The sequence below is a fragment of the Oncorhynchus tshawytscha genome, linkage group LG33, assembly GCF_018296145.1.
Source record: "Oncorhynchus tshawytscha isolate Ot180627B linkage group LG33, Otsh_v2.0, whole genome shotgun sequence".
Classification (NCBI taxonomy): domain Eukaryota; kingdom Metazoa; phylum Chordata; class Actinopteri; order Salmoniformes; family Salmonidae; genus Oncorhynchus; species Oncorhynchus tshawytscha.
In genome coordinates, this window is record NC_056461.1 from 22,790,328 (window position 1) to 22,804,590 (window position 14,263).

Below are 14,263 nucleotides of genomic sequence, written 5' to 3' on the forward strand. Positions count from 1 at the left end.
AACAGGGTTGGAGAATCCTGCTCTATGGCCTGTGTGCATCTGCCATGCAACACCATTTTTTGCATAGCTACTTGTAGTTCTGTATGTATGTGGGGTGTAAATTAAGCTCTACTGGCACTGAACCAACATCTGATCAGTTTGACACTGGATTTATTTGAAAAATGTGGTGCTAAAATGAACTGCAACAATTAAACATACAGGCACATAAACACGGTATTTCCCAGAGCAGTAGCTATCAAGGTCACGTTAAGACAGTTACAACACAGTCACTGTGTATGACCCCCTGAGTGTCCATCCCTCCAAACACAAATGCCAGCTGTACGGTCCCTGACGCTGAGGAGCTCTGGGCCTGGTCTCTCTCTCCACTGGTGTGCTCAGGCCTTACTCTCCAGGGTAGGACACACATGGAGTGGTCCAGTCTGTTGGGTGGCATGTTCCCTTCAAACCTCAACAGGGTCCAGCGCTGTTTGTCTGCACAGGATAAGAGAAACAAAATCCTCAAGGTGCATTAGTATCCCAAAACAGTATGGCTGTCAGGAAATATTCTCTCCAGGATAGATACAACAGTGACTTGTGTGGCAATTATTACATCTGAAAGTAGAGAAACATGACACAGAGAACTTGGATGGAAAATTGCAGCCAATGTTGCCACATCTTCAATTTAAGCCTGATAGAAAGTGTGTGCCCTCAGGTCTGGAGGTAGGCAGAAGTCATTCCAATACCTTGGAATAAAAATGCCCCTTCAGTGGCTCCAATAGCCGACCAATCAGCCTGTTACCAACACTTAGTAAAGTTTTGGAAAAAATTGTGTTTGACCAGATACAATGCTATTATACAGTAAACACATTCAACCACAGCACTTAGATGATTGGCTGAGAGAAATTGATGATAAAAAGATTGTGGGGGCTGTTTTGTTAAGACTTCAGTGAGGCTTTTGACATTATCGATCATATTCTGCTGCTGGAAAAATGTATGTGTCATGGCTTTACACCCCCTGCTACATTGTGGATAAAGAGTTACCTATCTAACAGAACACAGAGGGTGTTCTTTAACTTCTCTAGGGTAGGGGGCAGCATTTGGAATTTTGGATGAAAAGCATGCCCAAATTAAACTGCCTTCTACTCAGGCCCAGAAGATAGGATATGCATATAATTAGATTTGGATAGAAAACACTCAAAAGTTTCCAAAACTGTTAAATTAATGTCTGTGAGTATAACAGAACTAATTTGGCAGTGAAAACCTGAGAAAAATCCATTCAGGAAGTAGGATTTGTTTGTTGTAGTTTTCTATTCAATGCCATTACAGTATCCATTGACTTAGGACTCAAATTGCAGTTCCTATGCCTTCCACTAGATGTCAACAGTCTTTAGAAATGGTTTCAGGCTTGTATTCTGAAAAATGAGGGAGTAAAAGCAGTCTGAATGAGTGGACCCTGCTGTGTCACAGAGCTTTTTCATGCGCACGACCGAGAGAGTGCCTTTCTTATTGACCTTTTATATTGACGAGGTTAATGTCCAGTTGAAATATTATTGATTATTTAGGCTAAAAACAACCTGAGGAGTGAATATAAACATCGTTTGACATGTTTCTATGAACTTTCCGGATACATTTTTGATTTTTTTTGTCTGCCTGTTGTGACTGCGTTTGAGCCTGTGGATTACTGAAGAAAACGCGCAAACAAAACAGAGGTTTTCGGATATAAAGAGAGACTTTATCGAACAAAAAGAACATTTATTGAATAAATGAATGTCATCTGAGTGCAACCATATGAAGATCATCAAAGGTAAGTGATTCATTTTATCTCTATTTCTAACTTGTGTAACTCTTCTACTGGTTACTGTTTGTTACTGTTTGTAATGTTTGTAATGATTTGTCTGCTGGGCTATGTACTCAAATAATTGTAAGGTATGCTTTCGCAGTAAAGCATTTTTGAAATCTGACACCGTGGTTCGATTCACAAGAAGTTAATCTTTAAACCTATGTAAAATAGTTGTATCTTTTCTGAATTTTTATAATGAGTATTTCTGTATTTGAATTTGGCGCTCTGCAATCTCACTGGATTTTGGCCAGGTGGGATGCTCCCGTATACCCTAGAGGGGTTAATGGAAGCCTCTCCAACATAATCCAGGTAGAATCAGGAATTCCCCAGGGCAGCTGTCTAGGGCCCTTACTTTTTTCAATCTTTACTAATGACATGCCACTGGCCTTGAGCAAAGCCAGTGTCTCTATGTATCCGGATGACTCAACACTATACACGCCAGCTACTACAGCGACTGAAATGACTGCAACACTTAACAAAGAGCTGCAGTTCATTTCAGAATGTGTGGCAAGGAATAAGTTAATCCTAAATAATTCAAAAACTAAAAGCATTGTATTTGGGACAAATCATTCACTAAGCCCTAGACCTCAACTAAATCTTGTAAATCATGTGGAAATTGAGCAAGTTGAGGTGACTAAACTGCTTGAAGTAACCCTGGATTGTAAATTGTCATGGTCAAAATATATTAATACAACAGTAACTAAGATTGGGAGAAGTCTGTCCATAATAAAGTGCTGCTCTGCCTTAACAGCACTATCAACAAGGCAGGTCCTACAGGCCATAGTTTTGTCGCACCTGGACTACTGTTCAGTCGTGTGGTCAGGTGCCACAAAGAGGGACTTAGGAAATTGCCATTGGCTCAGAACAGGGTAGCATGTCTGGCCCTAGGATGTACAGAGAACAAATATTAATAATATGCATGTCAATCTCTCTTGGCTCAAAGTAGAGGAGCGATTGACTTCATCACTACTTGTCCAGAACAGACTGTGGGAGGCACACAGTACTACATAGAGGCTTGACTACATGGAACTCTATTCCACATCAGGTAACTGATGCAAGCAGTATAATCAGATTGAAAAAAAAACAGACAAAACTACACCTTATGGAACAGCGGGGACTGTGAAGCAACATAAACATAGAGGCAGCACATGTACACACACGTACACATGGATTTTGTGTTGTATATATGTGGTAGTGGAGTATGGGCCTGAGGGCACGCACTTAGTGTGTTGTGAAATCTGTTTTGAATGCATTGTAATGTTTTTAAAATGGTATAACGGCCTTCATTTTGCCAGACCTTGGCAGCAGCTAATGGGGATCCAGAATAAATACCACATTCATTAAACATTCCAAAGTAGATATTTTTGGCCTCACCACACTGAAATCTGTACATTGCATTGCTGGCCCCTTCTGGGGTCATCCCTCCAAAGATGTAGATGTTCTTTCCGAGGGCCACAGCCGAGTGGGCAGCCACCCCCGGGGGTATGTCTCCTTTGGCTTGGACCTTCTCCCACTTCATACTGCCTAGATAAAGTGTAGCACTAAATAGTTAACAGAACCAGAATGAGAGATTTCACTGGAACTACATTTGAGTCATTTAGCAGACTTCCAATTAGTGCATTCATCTTAAGATAGCTAGGTGAGACAACATCACAATCGTATCAAGTACATTTTCCCTCAACAAACTATTTATCAGCAAAATCAGTGATAGTAGGAAAACACAAGTGCCCTTTTTGTAGGGAGAGGAGCATCGGGAAAGTTATTTAAGATACTCTTCAAAGAGGTAGGGTTTCAGACGTTTTCGGAAGATGGGCAGGGACTTCGCTTTCCTGACTTTAGGGGGAAGTTTGTTCCACCATAGAGCCCCATAGTGGAGGTGTCATAACACCCATAAAACCTAGTGGTCAAACAGGGAAATGGTTCCAATCGTTTTTCCACCATTCATTTTTCCCATAGGGGATTTTAGAAAAACATCAAATAAGGGCTGTTTCTTGTGAAGGCTTACCCTGGTGACAGTTTGCTAACCATGTAAATCTCGAGCTGACTTTTATCAATATATTCAGCTCTATTTATTCTGATTCAAAAATGCTAATTAGCATCAAAGTAGACTTCATGCAAAACTACAAATCCCTGCACGTCATCTCTAGCTGACACCTTTGCCAACAGGTATTGTGTCAATTTAAAACTTGCAGTTTTAAACAGTTCACAGAATTGAAAGAAATGTAGCCATTATATTCATTACTACATTTAGCTAACATGAGATAGTTATTCCAGAGATTCTGAGCTTTGCCTTGATTCGCCAGTCTCCCCCAGATCATCATGGCATTTGTAGTTCTTTATGATAGCCACATTAGCAGTCATTTAGCATTTCATTTTTGGGTGGTAAATACAGGCAAATATGATATAAAAGTCACCCTGTCCTAGAGAGATTAACACAGTTATCAAAACGTCTCGCCGGGGTAAGTCTACAATGAAACAGCCCTTATTTGAAGTGTTTCTAAAATCCCCTATGGGAAAAATTAATGGAGGAAAATTGATTAGAACCATTTCCCTGTCTGACCGTTAGGTTTTATAAATATTATGACTCATACTGTGGTACTCTATTGGGGTGCCAGGACAGAGAAGAGCTTTGACTGGGCTAAGCTGGAGCTGCCCGCCCGTAGGGGTGGGAGGGCCAAGAGACTAGAGGTGGGGGAACAAAGTGCTCGGGTTGGTATGTAGGGTTTGAGCATAGCCTGAAGGTAAGAAGGGGTAATCCCCTTTGCTGCTCCTTATGCAAGCACCAGGGTCTTGAAGATGATGCGAGCTTCGACTGGAGGCCATTCCATTCTATTCTATTGTGTCCTTTATTTCAACAGAGGAAACAATAAAATACACCTAAAGCAGGATCAAGTTCTTCATGTGTGTGACTGACTTGAATACTTACTGGTGTCTAGAGAGTAGATGTCGCTGTAGAACTTCTCTCCTGCCATGCCTCCATGGATATAGATTTTGGGTCCTACCGCAGTCACCACGTGGCCTTGTCTTACAGGGGGATGTCTGCCCTGTGTGTCTGGCTGAGACCAGGTGCAGGAAACTAAAAATGGAGACAGAGGAAAACACAAAATATCTCCTCCTCACTCTAAATTCAGTTGGTACTTTCTGAAATTTAACTTTAAAGGCTGAATTTGGCCAACAAGCTTGTTGCCTCTAACTACTGAGCTTTTGATACACATTTGGGCTGGTTCCTCTGTAACTGCTGTGTGAATGTGTTGTATTGGCAGACTGATTCATGCGTATTCAACCTGTATCGAAGACGTGAAGGTTGGGGTCCGAGACAGGTGTGGCCCCTGAGTCCCCTCCAGAGAAGACAAACAGTCGGTCCCCGACGCTGGCTGAGTTAGTGTGATACGTCCTGGGACAGGGGGGCGTCCCTTTCACCTCTACACCCTTCCACAATCCACCGTCTGGAAACATAGCAACACAAAACCTCAGAAGACTAAAAGGTATGGGACATTGCTCAGAGCCAGACATGATATGAAGGAGATTGTTACTCTGCAAACACAGCTACTTGACATAATCATTAACTGTTCTATGATACTACGCTCTACAATAATCCACGCAACACATTCTGTTAGATCTATATCTCCCGACTTAGCTACAACAATGTATTAAAATCACACTATACAAATCTCCATACCTGTGAGTTGTAGGTTCTGGACACAGTTGCGGTTGCCACTCTGCTGTGCCCCAGCGAACACCCACAGGCTCTGTGGACAGCTCTCAGGGACAAAGCTGCAGTGTTCATACCGTGCCTCCAGACCCTCCCATTCAGGAATGTCCCACTCGTGACTGTCTGATAGGGTGAGAGGGACAAACATGGAACTGTCAGTCAAAGACTATATCAGAACAGATTGACGTTATTGGTAAGATAATGAGTTGACTCATTGATATGAAATAAAACATTGAAATGATGTGAAACACAATAAAGAGACAGGTGCCAGGCATAATATTGTCTTGATGTGACATTTTGTCTTTACCCAGGTTTATGACATGGGATTCTGAAAAGCTGCCATTAGGGTTGGCTCCTCCTATGATCAGGACTTTCCCCTTGCCATCATCCTCAGAGGGGATGTATATACAGGTGTGGCCCACACTAACTCCTGGACCACCTCCTCTGGGTATCATAGCATACCTGGGGACAAAGACAGGAACACCATGTCATGAATAGCAGAATTGAAAGTCTAGTATAACTTCATCCTAGTTTGTTGAACTGTATGTGTATTTACCACAGTCCTGCTCGTGGTTTATCCTCTGGATCCAGCACAGGAAGTAATTCCATTTTTCTGTGGGAGGCATCCATTCAGATGATCAGTTACAATGATGATCAGATCAGCTCAGGCATAAACCGAACCATTGTGTCCACTAACATTCTGGGGGAGAAAATGCTGCTGCCGTTGTAAAATTAGGCTAGAAGGGATCTCGCGAGGTCATCCTTCCATAATCTCGTCTCGTTGCACAAATAGAAGGTGACATTTATTTGGCTAGGCTGCTGGATGTACCATGCCACACTGGGAAAGTTAATAATCTAAGGAAGACAGATGACAGTTAATTAGCTAACTGATTTTATAAAGCATGAAATCAGAAGCTAACAGTATCGTAGATAGGAAGTTCATTCGCTCACTCACCCACGTTCGAAGGCTCAGTGTTATCTGTTGCACGTCGTTTAGCTGTTATTTCAATTATATGATGTATAATATAGCTACATTAATCAATATAAAGACATGTTGACGGTTTAGCTGCACGAAAATATGTACTAGCTGCTTTCCCAACTAGCTAACAACAAAATGTCGTGTCCGCGCGTAAACGACGTAACAGCGTTGTCGTCATGGATATTGCGCAGGTGTGTGTGTGCTGTGCCAATGTGTCCACACGAGGTCACTGTTGTTGCAGGACTAAATATCCCAACACGCACATTACCCAAGAGGATGACTGGGAGGACTACTAATAGAGAGACTGGGAAGATGCCTGCCAGGGAGCTTGGGAACATTGCTTGCATCCGCTATGACATAATCATTGCCCACCCTCCCACCCAAAAGTCTGGAAGTGGTGAGAGAGCTCCAGCCCCACATCACACTATTACACTCACAAGTGCCTGATTGCCAAATAAAGTTATTTTCTTGCTTTGTTATTTTTTTCTCTGTCAATATTATGAATATCTCAGATAAGCTACCAAGTAAACTTCCAAAGATGGACCATATTAATATATGTAGCCTTAGAAATAACATTAATTTATTGACTATATCTGAGACTTAGATCATTAATTTGATAATACATTAGTAGTGAAACAGGGAGTAGCGATACCCCCACCCCCCTTTTGCCCTCAGAACAGCCTCAATGTGTCTTGCCCATTCATTCTCAGAATGGCACACATACACAATCCATGTCTCAATTGTCCCAAGGCTTAAAAATCCTTCTTTCACCTGTCTCCTCTTTATCTACACCGATTGAAGTGGATTCAACAAGCGACATCAATAAGGTATCATACTGTAGCTTTCACCTGGATTCACCTGGTCAGTCTATGTCATGGAAAGAGCAAGTGTTCTTAGTATTTTGCATACTCAGTGTATAGCTTTGACAGACATACGTACTTGCAATTCCAATGTAACACAATTACACTTTAACTCAGTCTTTTCACTTTAAAATGTCATATAGTCATATATGTCATATAGTCATATAACATTTTTGAAAAACAAATTTGGTGGAAGAACTGTGCAGATGCAAACATTGGTATAGATACTTCAGTGTATGTGTATACACTATCGTTCAAAAGTCTTGGGTCACTTAAAAATGTTCTTGTTTTTTAAAGAAAAACATTTTTTTGTCCATTAAAATAACATCAAATTGATCAGAAATACAGTATATACATTGTTAATGTTGTAAATGACTATTGTAGCTGGAAACTGCTGATTTTTTATGGAATATCTACATAGGCGTACGGAGGCCCATTATCAGCAACCATCACTCCTGTGTTCCAATGGCACGTTGTGTTAGCTAATCCAAGTTTATCATTTTAAAAGGCTAATTGATCATTAGAAAACGCTGTTGCAATTATGTTAGCACAGCTGAAACCTTTTGTTCTGAATAAAAAAGCAATAAAACGGGCCTTCTTTAGACTCGTTGAGTATCTGGAGCATCAGCATTTGTGGGTTCGATTACAGGTTCAAAATGGCCAGAAACAAAGACTTTCTTCTGAAACTCGTCAGTCTATTATTGTTCTGAGAAATGAAGGCTATTCCATGCGAGAAATTGCCAAGAAACTGAAGATCTCGTACAACACTGTGTACTACTCCCTTCACAGAACAGAGCAAACTGGCTCTAACCAGAATAGAAAGAGGAGTGGGAGGCCCCGGTGCACAACTGAGCAAGAGGACAAGTACATTAGAGTGTCTAGTTAGAGAAACAGATGCCTCACAAGTCCTCAGCTGGCAGCTTCATAAAATAGTACCCGCAAAACACCAGTCTCAACGTCAACAGTGAAGAGGCGACTCCAGGATGCTGGCCTTCTCAACAATAGACTGACGAGTTTCAGAAGAAAGTTATTTGTTCTGGCCTCTGCCGTTTCCAACTACAATAGTAATTTACAACATTAACAAAGACTACATTGTATTTCTGATCAATTTGATCTTATTTTAATGGGCAAAAAATGTGCTTTCTTTCAAAAACAAGGACATTTCTAAGTGACCTAAACTTTTCATTGGTAGTGTATATACATATATATATATACATATATACAGTACCAGTCAAAAGTTTGGACACACCTACTCATTCAAGGGTTTTTCTTTATTTTTACTATTTTCTACATTGTAGAATAATAGTGAAGACATCAAAACTATGAAATAACACATATGGAATCCACATATGCTGAGCACTTGTTGGCTGCTTTTCCTTCACTCTGCAGTCAAACTCATCCCAAACCATCTCATTTGGGTTGAGATCAGGTGATTGTGGAGGCCAAGTCATCTGATGCAGAACTCCATCACTCTCCTTCTTGGTCAAATAGCCCTTACGCAGCCTGGAGGTGTGTTGGGTCATTGTCCTGTTGAAAATCAAATGATTGTCCCACTAAGCACAAACCAGGTGGGAAGGCGTGTCGCTGCAGAATGCTGTGGTGTGCCTTGAATTCTAAATAAATTACAGACAGTGTCACCAGCAAAGCACCTCCACACCATAACACCTCTTCCTCCATGCTTCATGGTGGGAACCACACACACGGAGATCATCCGTTCACCTACTCTGCAGTTAGAACCAAAAATCTCAAATTTGGACTCATCAGACCAAAGGACAGATTTCCACCAGACTAATGTCTGTTGCTCATGTTTCTTGGCCTAAGTCTCTTCTTCTTACTGGTGTCCTTTAGTAGTGGTTTCTTTGCAGCCATTCGACCACGAAGGCCTGATTCACGCAGTCTCCTCTAAACAGTTGATGTTTAGATGTGTCTGTTACTTGAACTCTGTGAAGCTGCCACACCCTGATCTGTTTCACCTGTCCTTGTTATTGTCTCCACCCCCTCCAGGTGTCGCTTGTTTTCCCAGTGTATTTATCCCTGTGTTTCCTGTCTCTCTGTGCCAGTTCGTCTTGTATGTTCCAAGTCAACCAGCGGGTTTCCCGTATTCCTTCTATTCTCCTTTTTCTAGTCCTCCCGGTTTTGACCCTTGCCTGTTTCTGGACTTTGTACCCGCCTGCCTGACCTTTCTGCCTGCCTTGACCCCGAGCCTCTCTGTACCTCCTGGACTCTGAACTGGCTTTGACCTTTTGACTGTCTCCGACCATTCTCTTGCCTATTCCTTTTTGGATGATTAAACATCTTAAACTCCAACCATCTGCCTCATGTGTCTGCATCTGGGTCTCGCCTTGTGTCATGACAGAAGCATTTATTTGGGCTGGTAACTCTAATGGACTTATCCTCTGCAGCAGAAGTAACTCAGTGTCTTCCTTTCCTGTGGCGGTCCTCATGAGAGCCAGTTTCATCATAGTGCTTGATGATTTTTGCGACTGTATTTGAAGAAACATTCAAAGTTCTTGAAATGTTCCCAGATAGACTGACCTTCATGTCTTAAAGTAATGATCGACTGTCGTTTCTCTTTGCTTATTTGATTTGATTAACACTTTTTTAGTTGCTACATGATTCCATATGTGCTATTTCATAGTTTAATGTCGTCACTATTCTACAGTGTAGAAAATAGTAAAAATAAATAAGAACCCTTGAATGAGTAGGTGTGTATGTATACAGTTGAAGTCTGAAGCTTCCATACACTTTAGCCAAATACATTTAAACTCAGTTTTTCACAATTCCTGACATTTCATCCGAGCAAAAGTTCCCTGTCTTAGGTCAGTTAGGATCACCACTTTATTTTAAGAATGTAAAATGTCAGAATAATAGAGAATGAGAGAATGATTTACTCCAGCTTTTAGTTCCTTCATCACATTCCCAGTGGGTCAGAAGTTTACATACACTCAATTAGTATTTGGTAACATTGCCTTTAAATTGTTTAACTTGGGTCAAACATTTTGGGTAGCCTTCCACAAGCTTCCCACAATAAGTTGGGTGAATTTTGGCCAATTCCCCCTGACAGAGCTGGTGTAACTGAGTCAGGTTTGTAGGCCTCCTTGCTCGCACATCCTTTTTCAGTTTTGCCCACAAATGTTCTATGGGATTGAGGTCAAGGCTTTGGGATGGCCACACCTTGACTTTGTTGTCCTTAAGCCATTTTGCCACAACTTTGGAAGTATGCTTGCGGTCATTGTCCATTTGGAAGACTATTTGCGACCAAGCTTTAACTTCCTGACTGATGTCTTAGGATATTCCTTCAATATATCCACATAAGTGTCCTTCCTCATGATGATATCTATTTTGTGAAGTGCACCAGTCCTTCCTGCAGCAAAGCACCCTCACAACATGATGCTGCCACCCCCGTGCTTCACGGTTGGGATGGTGTTCTTCGGCTTGCAAGGATCCCCCTTTTTCCTCCAAATGTAACGATGGTCATTATCGCAAAACAGTTTCATCAGACCAGAGGACATTTCCCAAAAAAGTATGATCTTTGTCCCCATGTGTAGCTGCAAACCGTAGTCTGCCTTTTTTATGGTGGTTTTGGAGCAGTGGCTTCTTCCTTGCTGAGCGGCCTTTCAGGTTATGTCAATATAAGACTTGTTTTACTGTGGATATAGATACTTTTGTACCTGTTTTCTCCAGCATCTTTACAAGGTCCTTTGCCGTTGTTCTGGGATTGATTTGCACTTTTCACACCAAAGTACGTTCATCTCTAGGAGACAGAACGCGACTCCTTCCTGAGCGGTATGACGGCTGCGTGGTCCCATGGTGTTTCCACTTGCGTACTATTGTTTGTACAGATGAACGTGGTACCTTCAGGCGTTTGGAAATTGCTCCCAAGGATGAACCAGACTTGTGAAGGTCTACAATTCTTGGCTGATTTCTTTTGATTTTCCTATGATGTCAAGCAAAGAGGCACTGAGTTTGAAGGTAGGCCTTGAAATACATCCACAGGTAAAACTTCCAATTGACTCACATGATGTAAATTAGCCTATCAGAAGCTTCTAAACCATGACATCACTTTCTGAAATTTTCCAAGATGTTTAAAGGCACAGTCAACTTAGTGTATGTAAACTTCTGATCCACTGGAATTGTGATACAGTGAATTATAAGTGAAATAATCTGTTTGTAAACAATTGTTGGAAAAATGACTTGTGTCATGCACACAGTAGATGTCCTAACAGACGGTTCTTTTGGGGTACAAGCCTGTTCTTTTGGGGTACTGCTATAGGCCACCAAGTGCCTATAGCAGTGCTTACAGTCAGTATCTGGATAATATGTGTGAAATGCTTGATAATGTGTGTGATGTTAACAGAGGTCTATTTTTTGGGTGACCTGAATATAGACTCGTATTCATTCTACTGTCCGCTCAAGGGAAAGCTTATCACTGTAACCAGTGCCTGTCATCTGGTTCAGGTTATTAATCAACCTACCAGGGTGTTTACAGACACTACAGGAAATACATCATCCATGTGTCATATAGCAGTTATGTCCAGAAAAGCCTAAATTCCAAAGACTAGGCCTAAAATAGTGTGTAAGAGATCATACACAATGTTTTGTAGATGTACGTATTTGGGGGGAGTTATGTGTGTAATGAGGAGCATCCAGACAACAGCACTTATGACATTGTTTTTTCAAATTATTGCTAAGCATGTGTGAAGGACGTCACGCGAGTACCACTCCCTCCTGATTTGGCTCACACCGAGGCTCTACTCAGGACCTTTGCTTTGCTATCACATGTGACTTCCCTCCTGAAGTCGTCTTTCCAGTCGCGTCACTCGAAAAGCTAGCTATTCACAGGTGCAAGTGGGGACACTTCAGGCTGGGGAGTAAGTTTCACACATTCCCATATGCTACATTCCCCCCTCTCAAACTTACTTAACTATCGATAGGGGTCATGGCACCGTTGTAAAGGACGTCACGCTGCTTGCTTAGCGAGTACCACTCCCTCCTGATTTGGCTCACACCGAGGCTCTACTCAGGACTGCTGCTTTGCTAGCCCGTGACCGCCTTCCTGAAGACGCCTTACCAGTCACGCCATGCAAAAGGCTGGCTATATGCTGGTGCAAGTGGGGACACTTTAGGCTAAGGAGTAAGTTTCACACATCACCTATTAAGAAACCGACTGTCAGAACTTTTAAGGCTCCGTGGATTGATGAGGAAGGGAAAAACTGTGTGGTTGAGAGAGATGAAGCTAAAGGAGTGGCTAATAAGTCTGGCTCACATCTGATTGGCGTATTGTATTGTAAATTGAGAAATGATGTGACTAAACTGAACAAAAAGAAGAAACTCTATTATGAAATTAAGATAAATATGATAAAGTATGATGGAGGAAAAATGCTTTATAGTACTTTAAAAGGAAATGTACAGTATTATACAGAGCCATGGGTGCATGGAGCTTCCTTCCATCTTACATAGCGCAAGTGAACAGCAAACCTGGTTTCAAAAAAACAAATAAAGCAACACCCCATGGCACAACACCTCTCCCCCATGGATCCTACTTGTTGTATGTACTGTCATGTATGTGTAACTGATAGATACATACACACTACTTGTTCATATATGTATGTCAATTGTAAAGCATTTTGTCTGTTTTGTCTTTTTCATTATGTGTCGAACCCCAGTTAGACTTGTTGGCATCGGCTAATGGGGATCTTAAAAAATAAAATCAATCCAAAATGAAATGATGGGCAGGAAGACTAATTGAACTCTCATCTTTCATTGAATCAGAAGGCTCATTCATCACAAAACCTTTTGATGTTGCCAATTATTTTAATGACTATTTCATTGGCAAAGTGGGCAAACTCAGGAATGAAATGCCAACAACAACTGTGAGCCATCATATTCATGCATAACAGACCTAATGATGAAAGAAAGGCATTGCAATTTTGAATTCTGTAAAGTTTGTGTGGGAAAACCAACTGTTATCACATTTATATTTTCCCTCTTATCCAGAGCGACTTACAGTACTGAGTGTATACATTTTCATACTTTTTTCGTACAACTTAGATGAAAAACTACTCAGGATGGTAGCGGACTGTATTGCCACTCCTGTTTGTCAAATATTTAATCTGAGTCTGGAGAAAAGTGATTGTCCTCAGACCCGGAGGGACGCTAAAGTCATTCCTCTACCCAAGAATGGTAAAGCGCTCTTTACTGGTTCTAACAAATCATTCCCTAAGTTCTAGACATCAGCTGAGTCTGGTAATGAATGATGTGGCTGTCGAGCAAGTTGAGGACACTGAACTTTTTGGTGTCACCTTAGACTGTAAACTCTCATGGTCAAGGCTTAATGATTGAATTGTTGTAAATATGGGGGGAGGACTTTGATAAAGAGATGCTCAGCGTTTTTAACACTACAGTTGACCAAACAAGTCCTGCAGGCTCTAGTTTTATCTGATCTTGTCTATTTCCTAGTGATGTGGCCAAGTGTTGCAAAGAAGGACATGGAAAAGCTGCAGCTAACCCAGAACAGAGCAGCACATTTAGCCTTTCAATGTACACAGAGGGCTATTGTCAACAGCATGAATGAGATTCTCTTTTGGCTCAAGGTAGAAATATTATTGTGTTGATAGTCCCAAATTGTCTGTATAATCAACTTACATACACTGAGTGTATAACACATTAAGGACACCTTCCTAATATTGATTCATTTTCAGAAAACGTTAATGTCCTCAAAGAGGCAATTCATCTTGCAGCAGTCATAAAACATATAACATCTAAAAATGTAAAATAAATAGCAAAGGATATTTACAAACAAATAGGTGCAGTTTCAGAGTGCATGTGCGAAGTGCAATTAGTTGCAGAATTGCATTCAGAATAAAAGAGAACTTGGCCCTATTTTTTTTAAA

General features: G+C 41.2%; 1 protein-coding gene across 4 annotated transcripts; it reads right to left on the bottom strand.

Annotated features, from left to right (window-relative positions):
• Nucleotides 1-133: 133 nt before the first annotated feature.
• On the bottom strand, nt 134-12,309 carry rabepk (Rab9 effector protein with kelch motifs). 4 transcript variants are annotated; one of them, XM_024397487.2, is made up of 9 exons: nt 6,487-6,679; nt 6,229-6,386; nt 6,088-6,144; nt 5,839-5,993; nt 5,499-5,654; nt 5,104-5,265; nt 4,746-4,895; nt 3,194-3,343; nt 134-471 (listed from the first exon to the last, which is right to left on the bottom strand). In XM_024397487.2, the coding sequence occupies exons 3-9, from the start codon at nt 6,138-6,140 to the stop codon at nt 242-244; spliced, it is 1,056 nt and encodes a 351-aa protein (XP_024253255.1). In that variant the 5' UTR covers nt 6,141-6,144; nt 6,229-6,386; nt 6,487-6,679; the 3' UTR covers nt 134-241. The 4 variants fall into 4 exon arrangements, with proteins under 4 accessions (XP_024253255.1, XP_042167033.1, XP_024253256.1 ...); XM_042311099.1 differs by lacking the exons at nt 6,229-6,386; nt 6,487-6,679 and adding an exon at nt 12,291-12,309; XM_024397488.2 differs by lacking the exon at nt 6,229-6,386 and having other exon boundaries at nt 6,487-6,678.
• Nucleotides 12,310-14,263: the final 1,954 nt, after the last annotated feature.

Bases quoted from the DNA above. Each gene is read 5' to 3' on its own strand.
- rabepk (XM_024397486.2), bottom strand. From the start codon at position 6,161: ATGGATGCCTCCCACAGAAAAATGGAATTACTTCCTGTGCTGGATCCA. The intron at 5,655-5,838 runs GTAAAGACAAAA...TCACCCTATCAG, and splicing joins ATCCCATGTCATAAACCTGG to ACAGTCACGAGTGGGACATT. The intron at 3,344-4,745 runs GTAAGTATTCAA...CACTTTATCTAG, and splicing joins CATCTACTCTCTAGACACCA to GCAGTATGAAGTGGGAGAAG.